A 20,108-nucleotide genomic window follows, 5' to 3' on the forward strand; every position below is an offset into this window, starting at 1 on the left:
AAGAATTTATTTATTCATTTATTTGTCAGTAAGAGAGAGAGTACACACAAGCAGGCAGCGTGGCAGGCAGAGGCAAGGAGAGAAGCAGGCACCTCACTGAGCAAGGATCCTGTTGCGGGGATCCCAGGACCCCAGGATCATGACCTGAGCCGAAGGCAGTAGCTTAACCAACTGAGCCACCCAGGTGTCCCTGAATTGCTGTTTTAATCCGGAAGTTCATTCCAATGCAAGAGGTGGCTACTACAAGGGTTTCTGTTAGGCATATCTCAATCAAAGGCCAATGCTGTGCTAATTAACATATTCAGTGTCAGAAATGTTTTTTTTTTTTTTTTAAAGATTTTATTTATTTATTTGACAGAGAGAAATCACAAGTAGGTAGAGAGGCAGGCAGAGAGAGAGAGGAGGAAGCAGGCTCCCTGCCGAGCAGAGAGCCCGATGCGGGACTCGATCCCAGGACCCTGACATCATGACCTGAGCCGAAGGCAGCGGCTTAACCACTGAGCCACCCAGGCGCCCCAGAAATGGGTTTTTATTGATGAAAATAGTACGCATTTATTACCTATGCCTAATGCTTAAAAAGGTGTTGCGGAAATTAGATGTATTTATTTACTGAAGTTTTTATTTATTCATTTACTTATCTCTACACCCAATGTGGGGCTCAAACCTACAACCCCAAGATCAAAAGTCTCTTGCTCCACCAACTGAACCAGCTAGGTGCTCTTCTAGGACATTATTACTAAAAAATTTTTTGGTAAGGTCTTAAGAATTCAGATCCCAGTAAACACCAAATGATCATGGATATTTATGTGATTAAAAAAGAGCCAATTTTCTCTAAGAATTTATTCTAAGGATGTGGATCAAAGATTAAGCTATAGTGATGTTCCTCATAAAGCTATGTATAAAGCTATGTATAAAGCTATCTAAATGTCTCACACTGGTGCTCAGGTGGCTCAGTTGGTTAAGTGTTGAACTCTTGCTTTCAGCTCAGGTCACAATCTCAGGGTCCTGGGATTGAGCCCTGTGTCAGGTTTCATGCTCAGTGTGGGGTCTGCTTGTCCCTCTCCTCTGCTCCTCCCTCCGTTCTCTCTCTTAAAAAGAAAATGTCTCACATTGTGGAATTTGATAAATCATGGTACATTTGACAATCATGTACACAATAAGTAATGGAAAGCTGAGACAAGGAAAGGTGGGCGGAAGAGGCATTTTCACAACTTATCAAATGAATAATCACTGTTTGATTTTCCTTTCTTTGAAAAAATTTACTAGTGCCTCAAGTCTTAGCATGATGGTTAACAACAGGATGGCAGCTTTGCTGGTGGTGGCAGAATACGTATTAATGAACAAGTTATTTCCCTGTCACCCCAGACAGATCACTGACACTGATCAATGATTACTTTCCCTATAATTCAGATTTATTTTTATTTTTATTTATTTATTTATTTTTTAAAAGATTTTATTTATTTATTTGACAGAGAGAGATCACAAGTAGGCAGAGAGGCAGGCAGAGAGAGAGAGGAGGAAGCAGGCTCCCTGCTGAGCAGAGAGCCCGATGCAGTACTCGATCCCAGGACTCTGAGATCATGACCTGAGCCGAAGGCAGCGGCTTAACTCACTGAGCCACCTAGGCGCCCTATAATTCAGATTTATTTAAAAAATTTATTAAGAGCCTTTTATGTGTTTTATTGATGTATGTAAATAGACTATGAAACTTAAAACACAACTAACAGGTGACAAATTAATGGTTTCAATTTACAACCACTTTGGAGGGAGGCAACTGACCCATATTTATCTCCCTTGTTTCTTCCCAAATGCATTTACATATGCATTATCCATCCCACCTACATCATTGATTCCATGTTGCCTGACACCCACTGCATCAGATACAATGTAGTCAAAGGTATATTACAGGACACCCGGGTGGTTTGTCATTTAAGCCTCTACCCTCAGCTCAGGTCATGATCCCAGGGTCTAGGATTGGTCTTGCAACAGGCTCCTTGCTCAGCAGGGAGCCTGCATCTCCCTCTGCCTGCAGCTCTCCGCAGCTGTGCGTTCTCTCTCTCTGGACACCCGGGTGGTTTGTCATTTAAGCCTCTACCCTCAGCTCAGGTCATGATCCCAGGGTCTAGGATTGGTCTTGCAACAGGCTCCTTGCTCAGCAGGGAGCCTGCATCTCCCTCTGCCTGCAGCTCTCCGCAGCTGTGCGTTCTCTCTCTCTGACATTTAAATAAATGAAATCTTAAAAAAAAAAAAGGTATATTACATATGGAATATTAAATTGGGCAACTTACCACAATCTGTCATTTCAAAATCACCATTTACGTTTCTATTGTATGCCACAACTTCTCTTGGAATGCTTTTCAACAGTACACTTCTATAAACCTATAGGTCAGAGTAGAAAAAAAGAAATGTTGAGTCACATAGAGGCACAGGTTAAGCAAAACCAAAATAAGAAGAATAAAATAGGATGCCAGTGGAAAGCTATTTGTTTGTATGGGTGATAATCAAGGGAAAAGTGTTATTTGCCCAGTAAATGGAGATTACAGCAAATATCTTTACCTAAACCATGCGATTATAGGAGTTTACCAAACAGAAGACTTGAGTTAGTAAGTAGCAACTAAATACTGATGAGGTTTTGCCAAATAAAAGCAACTTCAAATATCTGAGCTTGTTTTTCCTTTTTAATTCCTTACATGGGAATCGTCTGGTCTCGTCAAGGCTTGTTTTCCTGTTCTGATCTCATTTCCATCTCCTTCAGATGGCCACAGGAAAATCTGTTTCCATTTCTTCCACTAAATTCCTTTCTACTTCCAATATAGCTAAAAGGCCTGATCTGTTCCCGGTCATCCTATGGGTACTGGTGTTGAGAGAATATTTAGGAAGCTCTGGCTTGGTCCATTCTGAACCCACACTAACTTCACCTTAATGATCTTTGGGAGATAATCTGGACCTCTCCAGGCTCTGCTCCTGAAGGATTTTTCTGAAGGATCCAGAAACCCTTAGGCTATATAGGATATAACAAATGCCTGTACTGGCTCTTCTAATGTCTATATTACTATCACTGTATTTTGGGGCTTAAGTAAAGAAGTGAAACCATATGTGGGCTCTTTTAGAAAGGGGTGTGACTACCAGTACTTGAGTATGGGATATCTAAGCAGCCACAACTCTCCTCCTAAGATGGCAGATCACCAAGGCCAGAAAAGAGGCCATTATGCTCTCTAGAGCACAGGAACCAGGCTCTCTAGTGGCCAATGCCTAAAGCAGCCTAATCTTGTGTTCTTCAGGTACAGTAATTACGAATAATATGGAGATAACAGTCATTAAACACTATGTGCAAGCCAATAGGCTAATATTTTATATTTTCATGACTGAAAGGCTGTATAGGATTTTCACCATGGCTATCACAAAAGAAAATTATCAAAAATGCTTGATACCTATTTAAAGATGAAAACATTAAGATTCTTAGTAAATGGCAAAAGAAGCTGGATTTAATAAATCCTCAAATTTCACTGGATTTAAACATCATTAGGGACTCAAGTCTCATACAAAGAGAGAATATTATTATTTACATACTTTTCATTGGATTTTTTTTTTTTTTAAATAAAATAGGCTCCATGCCTTATGTGGGGCTTGAACTCATGACCCCGAGACCAAGAGTCACATGTTCTACCGACTGAACCAGCCAGGTGTGCCTCATCAAATTTTTTGTGACAAATGTCCCCATTGTACAAATGAGCAAATGGAATAGGAGAACATGTAAGAAGTATACGCAAATATATGGATGTGTCAGACAATTTCCTGGCTTTTACTAAAACTGTCTTTAGAGTTTAATGGTATGCATTAAACTAAAAAATCTAAAGTATAGTAAAACTGTAAAAGAAGTTTACCTTTTGTATGACTTGTCAACAGAGAAACAGCACAAATCTATTTTTGGACAGGAGGAAAAATAATGTAACTCACATGACTATTAGCCTGGGGCTGATTCCTGTAACTTTTCATTATTTCTTGAAAAGTTCTTTCTTCTTTTGTTACCTAAGGAAAATAAATATTGCATTTATCAATTGCTCTTAGAAGAAATATGGCTCTGAACAAAAACTTCAATTACAGGTTGGCATTGAGAGCAGTCTTGCAGAAAGCCATTAACCCCAGGCCAACCCATGACTAAAAACTACTACCATTTATGATTTTTACTACCTTCAAAGTTCAGGCTTTGTGGCCTGTGGGGACTCAGCTAATAGTTTCATTAATCAAAAGCACTGATATTGTTATGGTGTAACTCTACTGAAAATGCATTTCTTTTTATAAGAAGAATGATAGAAGAAAACTCAGATTTGTTGCATACCCTGTAGTCTCTGATGTTATTAGCTTTTAAATTACTTACTTAAAAGTAAATTAACTACATACTAAAGGACAGAAAATGTCTTGTAATGATTGCAAGAAAACTGAGCAGATATTATAGGATGAGGTTTTTAACATTTTAGGACAGCTTATATAACAGAAAAGTTACAGTGGGGGCCAAAATGAAGAAAATGGATTGGTGTGTCGCGGCCAGAGCGACATGACCAGGGTCGAGAGGGTAAGAGGATGGTGAGACAAAGACGAGACGTAAAGAGATGGGGACAGGAGGGACACAGTGGATGATGTCCAAGCAGTGCCAATTTTATTCAAGGCTGTGAAGCATTATATAGCTAACAGAAACAACTATAAGGAAGTATGTATTTTTAGCTGATTACTAAAGAACTTGCAACATGCACAGAAAACCTTCAAGCTTCCCTATTATCTATTTCCCAAGGACTAATAGTAGTCCCTCTGATGCCAGTGGTCTCTGTCTTCAGATAACTCCTAAACCAGATACACTAACTTCAAAGTAACTTAAGACATAGTTTATGGCCCATGCAAGGACAGCACATTCCCACAATGATTTAATGAGCAGGCCTGTTTTGCCCATTCCAGATTAGCACATGCAGGCAACCACATCAGCGAGTCTTAGGATCCATAGCTCAGGTCCTTTCTCAAGCGCTACTCAACTTTTCACTCATGGGGTTATTAACCCTTGGGCTTCCAGGAGGCACGAGTCGGGGCCTGGTTTGGTCTCTTGACTCTAGCCCAGTCTGTGGCTGCCTACATTGGTGATCCATAAAGTATCCTTTCTGGCTTATTTATTATAAAGTTTACTTAAGTTATTCCTTCCCTCTGCTTCACTGAAGTCCATTAGCACTAAATCTGTTCTCTATGATGAGCTAGAAATGGCAAAGCCTGAACTATGATAGTTCTCTGGAAAACACAAATGATTAGTTAATAACATTTATTAATACTTATTTTGTATAGAGATTTTAAAAAGGCATTGTGAGAGAGGAGTAAAAAAGGAGTCTGAAAACATGTTCTCTGCCTCAAAAAGCTTAAAAATTAGGTCTTAACTATGTACACGTACTTAGGACTGCCAGTGTGGCCAATATGGTCCAGACCAAAGTTATAGGTGATTGTTTCAGATACATCAGAATTTTAAAAAGCAAGTAAGGTATGTTATTTTATGACTGGAAACATTCAACGCTGTAGCAACTAGAATGTAAAATGCTCTTCTGAGGTGGTGCAACAAATCCCTAGAGAGCAATGTTATAGAAGCTATTTTATGAATTATGAATTCATTAAATTATAAAATAAGAAATCCTAGGTTGCCACTTATTAATTATGTAACTTTGACAAGTAACTTTCAGCTCTAGGCCTAGGCTACCAGTCTATAACATAGTGATCATTTACTGTAAAGTACTAGATGAGAGGTATCACAGGGATGGGAGTGGAAATAGCATTGTTCACAGGAATATATGGAGAGCCACGTAGTACACATGATCTCTAAGACCTTTTCCAATTTTATAACCAGTGTATTCTTATGATGTGGAAAAGCTGATTATTATAAAGCAAAATAGAGTCCAGAGAATAGATGTAGGGGCTGGAATTTACTAATTAACAATGGTGGGCAGTGTTGGCATATAGCATTTAAAGCAAAATAATAATCAAGTGCAATAGATTTTCACTACATACTTCAAAAATGGGTAACTAGAACAAAGAGCTTCCCCCAGCTTATACATTACCTTTGCCATGATGTAAAAGGCACAAAGGAGCAGCTGATCCAAATGTCTATCTTTCATCAGATCAGGGCAGTGAACTAAAGTGAATTCAAAACACGTCCATATCTTCCTTCGTAACTCATTTGAAACATCCAATTTTAAACATAAATCACGTAAGCGTACACTTGCCAAATGATAGACCTAAGATGGAAGGTAGTATAATGATGCAATAAAAACCAGTAAATAATTTCTCTAATTTATCTCTTATTGTGAACATGGGCTTTCAGGCCAAGATTAACAAATACCTAGGTTGTTGATAAATGTTATCTAAAATTACATACAATTTCTGTTCTATAGTACTAGTTCACTGCTATGACAGAAGACTATAGATTATTATTATTTTTTAAATATTTTTAAAAGATTTTCTTTATTTTGTCAGAGAGAGAGAAAGAGAGCGAGCAGGGGGAGTGACAAGCAGAGGGAGAAGCAGGCTCCCTGCTGGGAAAGGAGCTAGATGTGGGACTTGATCCCAGGTCCCTGAGACCATGACCTGACCCAGAGGCAGGTGATTAACCAACAGAGGCATCCAGGCATCCCAGAAGACTGTAGATTAAAACAAAATTCTCTTTAGAAAACCATTTAAAAAAATTCTTTTGGAAAAGATGTCTTCTATGCTGTCATCTATGTGAAGTAAGAAACACTAAAATGCAAGATCTACTTGCATCATAACCATAATGAATACATAATTTTTCAAGTGTTCAGAAATCCCCCCCTCACCTTTTTTTGTTTAGATAAAATTGCTAGAAAGTCTAAAATGTCAGATAATAGGGGTGCCTGGTTGGCTCAGTTGGTGGAGCATACAACTCTTGATTGTGGGGTTGTGGGTTCAAGCCCCAGGCTGGGTGTAGAGATTACTTAAAAATAGGATCATTAAAAAAAAACAACAATCAAGGGCTAAAATGTTTGATTTCAAGAATGAGTCAGAAAGCAAAACCCTGGGGCACCTGGGTGGCTCAGTCAGTTAAACATCTGCCATTAGCTCAGGTCATAATCCCAAGGTCCTGGGATAGAGCAGGGAGCCTGCTTCTCCCTCTTCCTCTGCCATACCCCCTGCTTGTATGCTCTCTCTCTGTGTCAAATAAATAAATAAATTTTTTTAAAAAAGAAATTTAGAAAAAAAAAAAGCGCAAAACCATTTAAGAAACTTCCTATTCTACGTTGTTTTTACAAGCATATAAATGTATTACTGAAGTAAATGAAATACCAAGTTTTTTGTTTCTGTTGTTTCTAAGTACATCAGAGTAAATTCAGTTCAATGCCACGAGCCTCTCATTTTTACAATCTTTATATGAACTGATACTAATGCAAATGACCTGAAGGTTCTGCAAGATTCTAAAATGGTTTCGAATCACCCAAAAAGAATTATGTTTTACTGTTTTAAAAACTGGTACCCTGCTGTGGTATTCCTAAATCACACTACTCTGTTTGAGCTAAGTCTTTAAATTTAAATGTTCAGGGAAAAATAATGAAAAGAGTCAGGTATTCCTTATATAAAAGTATCTCTGGCAGGAATATAATCCACAGATTAGAGTTTAAAAACAAATGTAAGCTATCCAATACACTAATCTGACAGAAAGACAAGTGGTTGACTCCAAAGCCACAACTGATTAATTTTATAGGAAACTCATTTTCTGTATCCTATCTCCTTATTTCTGGTCCAGCAGGCCAAGAGATAAAAAGAATCCATTTGGGTCAGAGCAGTGGGAAAGATGCTAGAACTTTGTATTTGTGATAGGAAATGAAATATATAGTCGTAGTTAAAAAGATTAAAAATAGGGCGCCTGGGTGGCTCAGTGGGTTAGGCCTCTGCCTTGGGCTCAGGTCATGATCCCAGAGTCCTGGGATCAAGTCCCACATTGGGCTCTCTGCTCGGCAGGGGGCCTGCTTCCTCCTCTCTCTCTGCCTACTTGTGATCTCTGTCAAATAAATAAATAAAATCTTAAAAAAAATTAAAAATAATATATAATTAGATAATACTTGTTAAGTGTCTTTTACAGAGTTGATCCAATGAATTAAAGAAACATACTCTGGGAGTTGTCGTCATCTTCTTCTTCTTCTTTTTTTTTTTTAATTTTATTTATTTATTTATTTATTTATTTATTTATTTTTAAGATTTTATTTATTTATTTGACAGACAGAGATCACAAGTAGGCAGAGAAGCAGGCAGAGGGAGAGGAGGAAGCAGACTCCCCGCTGAGCAGAGAGCCCTATGTGGGGCTCGATCCCAGGACCCTGGGATCATGACCTGAGCTGAAGGCAGAGGCTTTAACCCACTGAGCCACCCAGGCGCCCCTAATTTTATTTATTTATCTGACTGAGAGAGTGAGAGAGCATAAGCAGGGGGAGCAGGAGAGGGAGAAATAGGCCCTGAGCAGGGAGCCTGATGCAGGACTTGATCCCAGGACCCTGGGATCATGACCTAAGCCAAAGGCAGATGCTTAACCATCTGACTCACCCAAGCACCCCACTGGAAGTTTTCTAACAAAAAATTCACAGAAAATTCCATTCTGGCACAGAACACCAGTATCACACTGAATTCAGCATAGATAATATCGGCAGTTTACTCAGGGAAGGGTTATTTTGAATTCACTAGAGACATGGATAATTATGCTCTTTTTTTTTTTTTTAAAGATTTTATTTATTTATTTGACAGAGATCACAAGTAGGCAGAGAGGCAGGCAGAGAGAGAGAGAGAGAGAAGCAGGCTTACTGTGGAGCAGAGAGCCCGATGCAGGGCTCGATCCCAGGACCCTGAGATCATGACCAGAGCCAAAGGCAGCGGCCCAAACCACTGAGCCACCCAGGCGCCCCTAATTATGCTCTTTACAGACAAAGATCCTATTAACTTTTAGGATAAAATTTTTCTAGCTTCTAATCTATATCAAGTAGGCTTTATTTATTTAAAAAATTAAAAAAAATTAAATTAAAAATTTTTAAATTAAAAAAAATTTTTTTAAAAGATTTGACAGTCAGAGATCACAAGTAGGCAGAGAGGCAGGCAGAGAGAGAGGAAGGGAAGCAGGCTCCCTGCTGAGCAGAGAGCCTGATGTGGGGCTCAATCCCAGGACCCTGAGATCATGACCTGAGCTGAAAGCAGAGGCTTAACCCACTGAGCCACCCAGGAGCCCCATAAAATATACATATATATATTTTTGAGAGAGTGAGGACAAGCCCGTGTGCAAGAGTAGAGAGAGTGGTAGGCAGAGGAAGAAGCAGGTTCCCTATTGAGTAAGGAGCCCATTGTAGGACTCAATCCTAGGACCCTGGAATCACAACCTGAGCTGAAGGCAGATGCTTAACTGACTGAGCCACCCAGGTCCCCCTGGCTCGAACCCAGGACCCTGAGATCATGACCTGAGCCAAAGGCAGAGGTTTAACCCACTGAGTCACCCAGGTGCCCGTAAAGCTTTATTTCTGTCAATCTTAGATTATCAAAATTTGTCATTTTGAACATTAAAAATAGGGAGTAAATGGGAAAAAAGTTGCATTTTCCAACTCTGTTTTTAAAACAAGCCTTAGGGGGCACCTACCTGGGTGGCTCAGTGGGTTAAAGCCTCTGCCTTTGGTTCGGGTCATGATCCCAGGGTCTTGGGATTGAGCCCTGCATTGGGCTCTCTGCTCCGTGGAGAGCCTGCTTCCTCCTGTCTCTCTGCCTGTCTCTCTGCCTGCCTCTCTGCCTACTTGTCATCTCTATCAAATAAATAAATAAAATCTTAAAAAAATAAAATAAAATAAAACAAGCCTTAGTTGGTGACTCAGTAGGTTAAGCCTCTGCCTTCGGCTCGGGTCATGATCTCAGGGTACTGGGATCGAGCCCTGCAGGAGGCTCTCTACTCATCAGGGAGCCTGCTAGCCCCCCTCTCTCTCTGCCTGCTTCTCTGCCTACTTGTGACCTCTGTCAAATAAATAAATAAAATCTTTAAAAAAGAATAAAAAAAGCCTTAGGCACAAGGGGGAGATAGGATTTGGTGAGGTAGAGTGGAGGAGGCAGAGGGAAGAACAGAAAAGGGCAAGTTTTCAAGAATTATGATAAAAAAGACTAGAGGAAATAAATTTGCATCAAAGATAATTTAGAAAAAAATATTAATTTCTTAAAATGTTTAAGTCCTAAACCCTGGTCACAATGCTAAAACTCCCTGAAAAATAGTACCTTCTTTTTCCTTTACAATTCTTAAAGGTTTTTTTTTTTTTTTTTTTTTTTTTAATTTATTTATCAGAGAGAGAGAGGGGGAGAGAGCGAGCACAGGCAAACAGAGTGGCAGGCAGAGGCAGAGGGAGAAGCAGGCTCCCTGCTGAGCAAGGAGCCTGATGTGGGACTCGATCCCAGGACGCTGGGATCATGACCTGAGCCGAAGGCAGCTGCTCAACCAACTGAGCCACCCAGGCGTCCCCCTTTACAATTCTTAAGAATGGACGAGCCAGCCAAGTTGTGGAGTAGACTAGAGAGATATCTTCCAGTTCTGGAATTTATTTCACAGACATGTCATGTTTGATTATAAAACCTGATTAAATTGTCTCTCTTATCAGAAGCTGACAGTGCTTTAAAAACAAGTAGGACAGAGGCACCTAGGTGGTACAGTTGGTTTAAGAGCGCACCTCTTGGCTTCAGCTCAGGTCATTCTCAGGGTCACAGGATCGAGCCCTGCATGGGCCTCTGTGCTCATGTGAAGTCTGCTTATGACTCTTTCTCCCTTTTCTCCTCCCACCACCCCCTACACTCTGCCTAAGCGCTCTCTTTCTCTAAAATAAATAAATAAAATCTTAAAGAAAGAAAAAGATTATTTCGATTGAGGCAGAAAAAACATCTGACAAAATTCAAATCCTTTTTTTTTTCATAACACACTCAACAAACTAGGAATAGAAGAAAACTACCTCAACATAATAAATGCCGTATATGAAAAATCCAGAGCTAACATCATACTTAAAGTAAAACAAAGAAAACTTTTCCTTTAAGATCAGGAACAAGACGGGGCGCCTGGGTGGCTCAGTGGTTTGGGCTGCTGCCTTCGGCTCGGGTCATGATCTCAGGGTCCTGGGATCGAGCCCCGCATCGGGCTCTCTGCTCCGCAGGAAGCCTGCTTCCCTCTTTCTCTCTCTCTCTCTCTGCCTGCCTCTCTGCCTACTTGTGATCTCTGTCTGTCAAATAAATAAATAAAATCTTTAAAAAAAAAATAATAAAAATAAAATTAAAAAAAAAAAAAAAGATCAGGAACAAGACAAGAATGCCCAATTTCAGTACTTCTTTTCAACACAGTACTGGAAATTCTAGCCAGAGCAATTAGGCAAGAAAAAGAAATAAAAAACATCAAAACTGGAAAATAAGTAAAGTCATCTGTTTGTAGATTATATGATTTTATGGTGTAGAAAACTGTAAAGAATCCCCCCAAAAGTGTTAGAAGTAATAAACAAATTCAGCAAAGTTGCAGACTACAAAATCATACAGGGGCACCTGGCTGGCTCAGTCAGTGTAACATGTGACTCCTGATCTTGGGGTTATAAATTCAAGTCCTGTGTTGGGTGTAGGATTACTTAAATAAATAAATAATTCATAACAGAGGCATCTGGTTGAGCATTTGTATTTAGCTCAGGTGTTGATTTCAGGGTCTTGGGATAGAGGTCTGCATCAGGTCCCTGCTCAGTGGGGAGTATGCTTCTCCCTTTCCCTTTCCCTTTCTTCCAACCCTGCTCATGCTCTCTCGAATAAATAAATAAAAGCTTAGAAAAAAAAAAATCACAAAAAAATCTATTTCATTCCTATACTACAAACAATAAACAATCCAAAAATAAAATTAAGAAAATGATTGTATTTATAGTATCATGAAAAAGAATAAGGGGCGCCTGGGTGGCTCAGTGGGTTAAAGCCTCTGCCTTCGGTTCCGGTCATGATCCCAGGGTCCTGGGATCGATTCCCACATCGGCCTCTCTGCTCCGCGGGGAGCCTGCTTCCTTCTCTCTCTCTGCCTGCCTGTCTGCCTACTTGTGATCTCTGTCTGTCAAATAAATAAATAAAATCTTAAAAAAAAAAAAAAAAGAATAAAATAACTTAGTAATCAACTTAACCAAGGAGGTAAAAGAGTATATATTGAAAACTGCAAAACACTGCTGAAAGAAATTAAAGATAAATAATAAAACACTCTGTGTTAACTAAAAAACAACAAAAACAAAACAAAACAAAAAACCCAAAAAAACCCAAACACAAATAAATGGAAAGACATCCCATATTCATGGACTGGAAGACTTAGTAATGGTAATAAGATGTCAACACTATTCAAAGGATTCTATAGATTCAATGCAATCCCTATCAAAATCTCCTTGATGTTTTTTGCAGAAATAGAAAAATCCATCCTAGGGATGCCTGGGTGGCTTCAGTCGGTTAAGTGTCTGCCTTCAGCTCAGGTCATGATTCCAGAGTCCTGCATTGGGATCCTTGCTCAGCAGGGAGCCTGCTTCTCCCTCTGCCTGCTGCTGCCCCAGCTTGTGCTTGTGTGTGCTCTTTCTCTGACAAATAAATAAATAAAAATTAAAAAAAAAAAAAAAAGAAAAGAAAAGAAAAAGAAAAATCCATCCTTAAAGTCATATGGAATCTCAAGGAACTCTGAATAGCCAAAATAATCTTGAAAAAGAACAAAGTTGGGAGGGCTCATATTTCCTAATTTCAAAACTTACTACAAAGTTACAGTAATCAAAACAGCATAGTACTGGCATACAGACAGACATTAAAAGGACAATGCTTAAAAAAGAGCCCAGAAATCAGCCCTCCCATAAGTAAAATGGCTTATGAAAATGGTGCCAAGAACATTCAAAGGAGAAACAATGGTCTTTTCAACAAATGGTGTTGAGAAAATGGATGCAAAAGAATGAAGCTAGATCTTCCCCTCAGACCATATACAAAATTAACTCAAAATGGTTCAAGGAATTAAACACAAATGCTAAAACTATAAAACTCTTAGGAAGAAAAGATGGGGAAAAGCTTCATGACACTGGAACGGTAGATGATTTTTTGGATATAACACAAAAAGCAAAGACAGTAAAACAAAACACAGAGAAATTGAACTTCATTAAAGTTAGAAACTTCTGTGCATCAAAGGATACTATCAATATGGTGAAAAGGCAATCCTTGGAATGGGAGAAAACATTTGCAAATCATAAATCTGATAAGGGATTCTATCCAGAATATATAAAGGATTAACTACAGCTCAATAGCAACAATAGTAAAATTCAAGCAAAAAATGGGCAAAGGACTTAAATAAATCTTTCTCTAAGGAAGATAGATAGATGGCCAACAAGCACATGAAAAGATGCTCAACATCACTAATAATTAGGGAAATGCAAATCAAAACTATGAGATACCACTTTATTCTAATTAGCATGGCTACTATAAAAAATAACAGAAAACAGTGTTGACAAGGATGTGGAGAACATTGAAACCCATGTATTTGTAGCAGGAATATAAAATGGAGCAGGCACTGTGGAAAATGGTATGGTAGTTTCTCAAAAAATTATATTCAGAATTATTACTCCACTTCTGGGTATAAACCAAGGGAACTGAGAGCAGACACTTGGATATTTGTACACTTATGTTCATAGCAGCATTATTCACAATAAGTAGAAACACTGTAAATGTTCATCTACAGATGAACGAATAAACAAAATGTGGTATACATATACAATGGGATATTATTCAGGCTTAAAAAGGAAGGAAATTCTGAACAATGCTACAACATGGAAGAATCTTGAAGACTTACACTAAGTGGAATAAATCTGTTTAATATAATATTATATTAGGTGCCTGGGTGGCTCAGTTGGTTAAGCAACTGCCTTAGGCTCAGGTCATGATCCTGGAGTCCCAGGATCGAGTCCCACATCGGAGTCCCAACTCCACAGGGAGTCTGCTTCTTCCTCTGACCTTCTCTCCTGTCATGCTCTTTCTCACTCACTCTCTCAAATAAATAAAAAATTAAAATAAAATATTTTATTTTAATAAATTTTAATTTTAATAAATTAAAATATTAAAATATTTTAATATTTTAAAAAATATTAAATATTTTTAAAAATATTACATTAATAATTATATTAATAAACTTACCATATTAATATAATTATTATTTGAGTCTACTTGTATGAGGTACCTAGAGTAGTCAAATTCATAGAGACAGAAAGTAGAATGGTGGTTACTAGGAGCTGGTGGTGGGAAGAGGAATGGGGAATTATTTTAAGTGGAGGAGATTCTCAGTGTAGGAAGATGAAAAAGTTCTGGAGCTGGATGATGGTGAAAGCTGCACAACAATGTGAATGTACTTAATGATACTTCACTGTACACTAAAATATGGTTAAAATGGTAAATTTTATGTATATTTTACCACACAAAAAAGGAGACTAAAGCTGCTGTTACTCAATCTTTCTTGCACTGATTAAATGAGATCATTTTATTTTTATTTACTTTTTATTTATTTATTTTTTAAAAAGATTTTATTTATTTGACAGACAGAGATCACAATTAGGCAGAGAGGCAGGCAGAGAGAGAGAGAGGAGGAAGCAGGCTCCCCACTGAGCAGAGAGCCCGATGTGGAGCTTGATCCCAGGACCCTGAGATCATGACCTGAGCCGAAGGCAGAGGCTTTAACCCACTAAGCCACCCAGGCGCCCCTTTATTTACTTTTTAAAAAGATTTTATCTACTTATTTGACAGAGAGAGAGCACAAACAAGCAGGGGAGCAGTAGAGGGAGAAAAGCAAGACCCCCACTGAGCAGGAAGCCCGAGGTGGGGCTCAATCCTAGGACTCTGGGATCATGACCTGAGCCGAAGGCAGATATTTAACTGACTTAGCCAGCCAGGCACCCCTTAAAATATTTTATTTTGAAATAATCGCTATATCCAGTATAGGGCACGAACTTACAACCCTGTGATCAAGCGTCCCAGGTTCCACTGAGCCAGCCACACACCCCAAATGAGATATTTTGGATGCCATAAAATCACATACCTTTCTATAAAACAGTGCTAAAGACCCAGTTCTCTTTGGTTTGCTTATTCCAGTTGGATGTGCCTCTTGCACTTTAGTCAGATGGGTCTGTTTCGGAGAAGCACCAATTAATGACTGAGCAGTAAGTGATACAGGACTCTCGACTTTGGACTCCTGAGCTGTGTTCATGGAAATTGGTATCAGTGTGATCTCTCCAGCATCATTTGCGATACCTAAATGTATAAGCAAGAGTTTTCAGTTTTAGAAATAAGCAGCATGTGTTCCAGAAAGGTTGTCAATTATATCTATCAATCTATCTATGTGTATAAACATAGGAATAGGTTAGAAAAGGAGATGAAAACCACAAAAATAGTAATTCTAGGTTACAGCACTCTTGTTTTCTATTTCTGCTCTGAAACAATATTGTTTTTCTTTTGAACTTTTGAGTTCTTTTTTAAAGATTTTATTTATTTGACAGAGAGAGATCACAAGTAGGCAGAGAGGCAGGCAGAGTGAGCGGGGGGGCGGTGGGGGGAAGCGGGGGTGGGGGGAAGTAGGCTCACCGCTGAGCAGAGAGCCTGATGCAGGGCTCGATCCCAGGACCCTGGGATCATAACCTGAGTCAAAGGCAGAGGCTTTAACCCACTGAGCCACCCAGGCGCCCCAAGGGTTGTATATTTAAAAAATGTTAAAACTCAATAAACAGTGTAAGTTCAAAACGAAACAAAAGGTAGCGCACAGAGGATTTTTATGGCAGCAAAACTATTCTGTATAATACTATAATGGTGGCTATGTGTCATTAAACAGAGAAACTACAGAATGTATAATAGCGAGAGTAAACCATAATGTAAACTATGGACTTGAGGTGATAAGGATGTGTCAATGTAAGTTCATCATATACCATTCTGGTGCAGGATGATGATGGTGATGAAGGGTGTGTGTGTGTGTGTGTTTGTGTGTATGGGAAATCTCTATACCAACTCAATTTTGCTTTCAACCTAAAACTACTCTAAAATGATAAATTTTAAAAAACAGTATAGGTTCAAAAGAAACTGATTAAAAAATGCCATGTGATCCAATCCAACAAGACAAATCTTAATCAACTAAGAAAAAATAGAAAATAAATGCATTAAAATGTTACCGTGCAAAGGGATTGTAACTTTATGTCCCGTTGTTCCTGTGACTATGGCTGTGGCCATAGTTAGAAGACTCTGCCCAGGGGAAATTGATATATTTTCAGTAGTAAGGCTTGAAGAAGGGGCAATTTTCAATTTTGTTCCTTCGGTTATAATCCTGTCCATAAGTATTTCCTTTGGCGGGTCTTCCCCAAAAAGTCTTCTCTTGGCACTCCCTGCAGCAGGAGAACTGTAGCGTTCATGGACAGAAATTGGAGACAATGGTTGCATATCTAATAGAGAGAAAAATAAATTTTAAAAGTTTGATACATATTCCAAAATAATAAATCAGGTTCATTCATTCAACAAATAGAGACTTTGAGTTACTATGTTAAGCCCTAGGGATTCAGCAGTAAATAACATGGCTTCTGTCTTCATGGAATATAGTCTAGTTAAAGAGGCATGAAAAATGCCATTACATGTGAAAATTATGATGGCTCATTTTCTTGGTTTCTTGAACCTCTGCCTACTATTAAAGGAGCAAAACATTAAGGGTATAGTAGAAGCTAAAAGGTAGAATGAGGTGACCAGTAAATTAAAATAGTCCAATTAGCTCCTATCTCCCAGTTTTACCTAGTAAATAACATCTAAGAAGAAGGTAAATCAGTAATTTGGTTCACAGTTTGTCTCCTCCCACACGCCCATACTTAAGCAGTTTAAGGTACTATGGCTTTCTGATTTAGAAGATACACAGTCATCTTTTATGAGTCCTCTAGAAGATAAAGATGAGTAAAGGTGATATGATTCTGTTTAGCTTGCCTTAATCTGAGGGTTGGCAGTAGTATGTTGATCAAAAAGAAAGTTATAGTTTATATCTATTTTCAGTGCTCTTTCCACAGGAGAAGCCTTCCCCTTCTACCAGGTGCAAAGGTTCTCCTAGAACCACAGAACCCTATATCTTTTTCTATAATCCTTACTTTCCCCAACCCATTGTTTCTTTACAGGAATACGATATGCTTTTATTTTTTTGAGAGATAGCAAGAGAGCATGTGCCAGAGAGAGAAAGCCAGTGAGCAAGCATAGGCACATGGGGCGGGGAGGAGCAAAAGGAGAGGGAGAGGGAGAAGGAGAATCCCAAGCGGGTTCCATGCCTAGCACAGAACAGAAGCAGGACTCAATCTCACGACCCAGAGATCATGACCAGAGCCAAAATTCAAGAGTCAGACACTTAACCAACTGAGCCAGCCAGGTGCCTCTTTATTTTTAATTTAATTTAATTTTTTTAAAAAAGATTTTATTTATTTATTTGACAGACAGAGATCACAGGTAGGCAGAGAGGCAGGCAGAGAGAGAGAGGAGGAAGCAGGCTCCCCGCCGAGGAGAAAGCCCAACATTCTGCCCTTCTCCTCCTCCCCCAGCTCAGGCTTGCTCTCTAATAAATAAATAAAATGATTTTTTAAAAAAGATTTTTGTTTATTTATTTGACGGAGAGATCACAAATAGGCAGAGAGGGAGGGAGAGAGAAAGGGGGAAGCAGCCTCCCTGCTGAGCAGAGAGCCCAACTTGGGGCTTGATCCCAAGACCCTGAGATCATGACCTGAGCCAAAAGCAGAGGTTTAACTCAATGAGCCTGCCAGGAGCCCCAATAAATAAAATCTTAAAAAAAAAAAAAAAAAGAAAAGAAAAGAAAAGCTGTATGTTGGGGTACCTGGGTGGCTCAGTTGAGGATCCTACTCTTGATTTGGTTCAGGTCATGAGCTCAAGCCCTGTGTTGGGCTTCAGGCTCAGTGTGGTATCTGTTTGAGATTCTTTCTCTCTCTCTCTCTCTCTCTGTCCCTCCCCCTTACACAAATAAAATCCCAGAAAAAGAAAAGTTATGTGTTTATTAAAAGGCTAAAATACTCTTTCCACAATTAACATGGCAATTTAAAATATAGAAATTAAAAATCAGAGAAACAGGGCTGTGAGATAGAGCCCCAGATCCTGCTCTGTGCTGCCTGAGGTTCTCTCTCTCCCTCTTCCCCTGGCCCTCCAATGCCCTCCCCACTCTCTCTCTTTCTTTAAAAAAAAAAAAAAAAAGTAAAAATCTTATTACTCCCTTCTTATTTTTTCATTAAAAAAATTTTTTTTAAAGTTTTCATTTATTTATTCATTTATATTATTCATTCATTTATTAGAGAGAGAGAGTGAGGGTATGAATGGCTGGAGGAGCAGAGGGAGAGGGACAAGCATATTCTATGCTGAGCGTGGAGCCTGATGTGGGGCTTTATCTCAGGACCCCAAGATCATGACTTGAGCTGAAACCAAGACTCAGATGTTCAACTGACTGAGCCACCCAGATGCCCCTTTAATTTTTTTTTTTTTTTGAAGATTTTATTTACTTATATGAGAGAGAGAGAGCAAGAGCACCCAAGCAGGGGGAGCAGCAGGCAGAGGGAGAAGGAGAAAGAGAAGCAGGCTCCCTACTGAGTAAGGAGCCCAATGCGGGGCTTGATCCCAGGACCCTGGGATCGTGACCTGACTGATTTAATTCTTTTTATAAGCTCCCTTTTAAATCCTGATGAAGAAAAAAAATCCTGATGAAGAAATTAGATTTCATAATAATATATGAGCAAGACTTGATATCTTCTCGGAGAAAATTATCTTTGTTATTTTGTTCACTGTTTTCCCCATGTAGAACCTACCCCTTCGAAGACTCCCACTGTCAATCCGAACTTCTTTGACTCTTGGATGTATTAGAGGAGACATAGGCATCATGGGAAGATGTCCCTGTACATTTCCCCCATTTCCTGTTTCAAAGTTATTTGGGAATATAACCTGTGAAAAACAAAACCTTCTGCTTTACATATTGATATACCCACTAATGAAAACCACGGAAAATGAGAAAAAAGTCTTTTTAACTACTTTAAATGTTTTATTTCTTCTCTTTCTTGTTCACAAAATAGAACAACTTGCATTAAGTGCTCAATAGTTAATGCTGTTAAATATATTTCAATCTTATAATTGATCTACTGAAGTTTATTGACTACTTGTAGAAGCAAACTGATTAGGTAGGTACTATTTCCACTTAAGGATAAGAAAATAGAGGCTTGGGTGCCTGGGTGGCTCAGTTGGTTAAGTGACTGCCTTCAGCTCAGATCATGATCCCAGAGTCCCAGAATCACATCTGGCATCAGACTCCTGCTCAGCGGGGAGTCTGTGTCTCCCTCCGCAACCCCCATGCTCATGCTCTTTCTCTCTCTGTCACTCTCTCTCAAATAAATAAAATCTTAAAAAAAAACAAAACAAAAAATGAACAGGCTCAAAATAGGAAATTTGCCCAAGGATGCACTACTATTAAATAATAGAGTAAGGGCTTCAACCCAAATCCTCTTTCTTCAAGTTCAGAGAGATTTTTTTTCACTTTCCCAAGGGATTCTACAATGAAGATATTGATGAATACTGAAGATTGCCCAGTTAATCCCAATTTGCTACAAAAGTCCAAAGATGCACGGGAGAGAGATTTCAAGAAATCATCTTCTTGGGGTGCTTGGGTGGCTCAGTTGTTAAGCCTCTGCCTTTGGCTTGGGTCATGATCCCAGTATCCTGGGATCAAGCCCCATGTGGGGTCCCCTGCTCAGTGGGAGGCCTGTTTTCTCCCTCTCCCACTCCCTCTGCTTGTGTTCCTTCTCTTGCTGTGTCTCTGTCAAATAATAAATAAAATCTTAAAAAATAAAAATCATCTCCTTTTTAGTTCTTTCTGCCCTTGGATAGTCCTTCCAGTAGTTTGGAATTAGAGAAAAATTCTCAGGTTTCATGCAGTATAAGAAGACACAGAAAAGCAAATAAGGATTAAAAATCAGTTACAAAAGAGCAACACAGGGGAGCCTGGGTGGCTCAGTGGGTTAAACAGGTCACAATCTCAGGGTCCT

At 39.0% G+C, this 20,108-nt stretch overlaps 1 protein-coding gene across 2 annotated transcripts in view; it reads right to left on the reverse strand.

Moving 5' to 3' along the window:
• RBL1 (RB transcriptional corepressor like 1) overlaps positions 1-20,108 on the reverse strand; it is a 76,347-nt gene that overhangs the window by 11,619 nt on the left and 44,620 nt on the right. For both annotated transcript variants that reach the window (XM_082746219.1, XM_082746220.1), the window contains exons 14-19: positions 18,882-19,014; positions 16,224-16,490; positions 15,104-15,315; positions 6,087-6,263; positions 3,958-4,029; positions 2,289-2,379 (exon numbers count right to left, since the gene is read on the reverse strand). In XM_082746219.1, coding sequence (XP_082602345.1) covers positions 2,289-2,379; positions 3,958-4,029; positions 6,087-6,263; positions 15,104-15,315; positions 16,224-16,490; positions 18,882-19,014 — 952 coding nt within the window. The remainder of the gene's footprint in view (positions 1-2,288; positions 2,380-3,957; positions 4,030-6,086; positions 6,264-15,103; positions 15,316-16,223; positions 16,491-18,881; positions 19,015-20,108) is intronic.

This window comes from Mustela nivalis, assembly GCF_964662115.1.
Source record: "Mustela nivalis genome assembly, chromosome: 8".
In the NCBI taxonomy this organism is placed as follows: Eukaryota; Metazoa; Chordata; class Mammalia; order Carnivora; family Mustelidae; genus Mustela; species Mustela nivalis.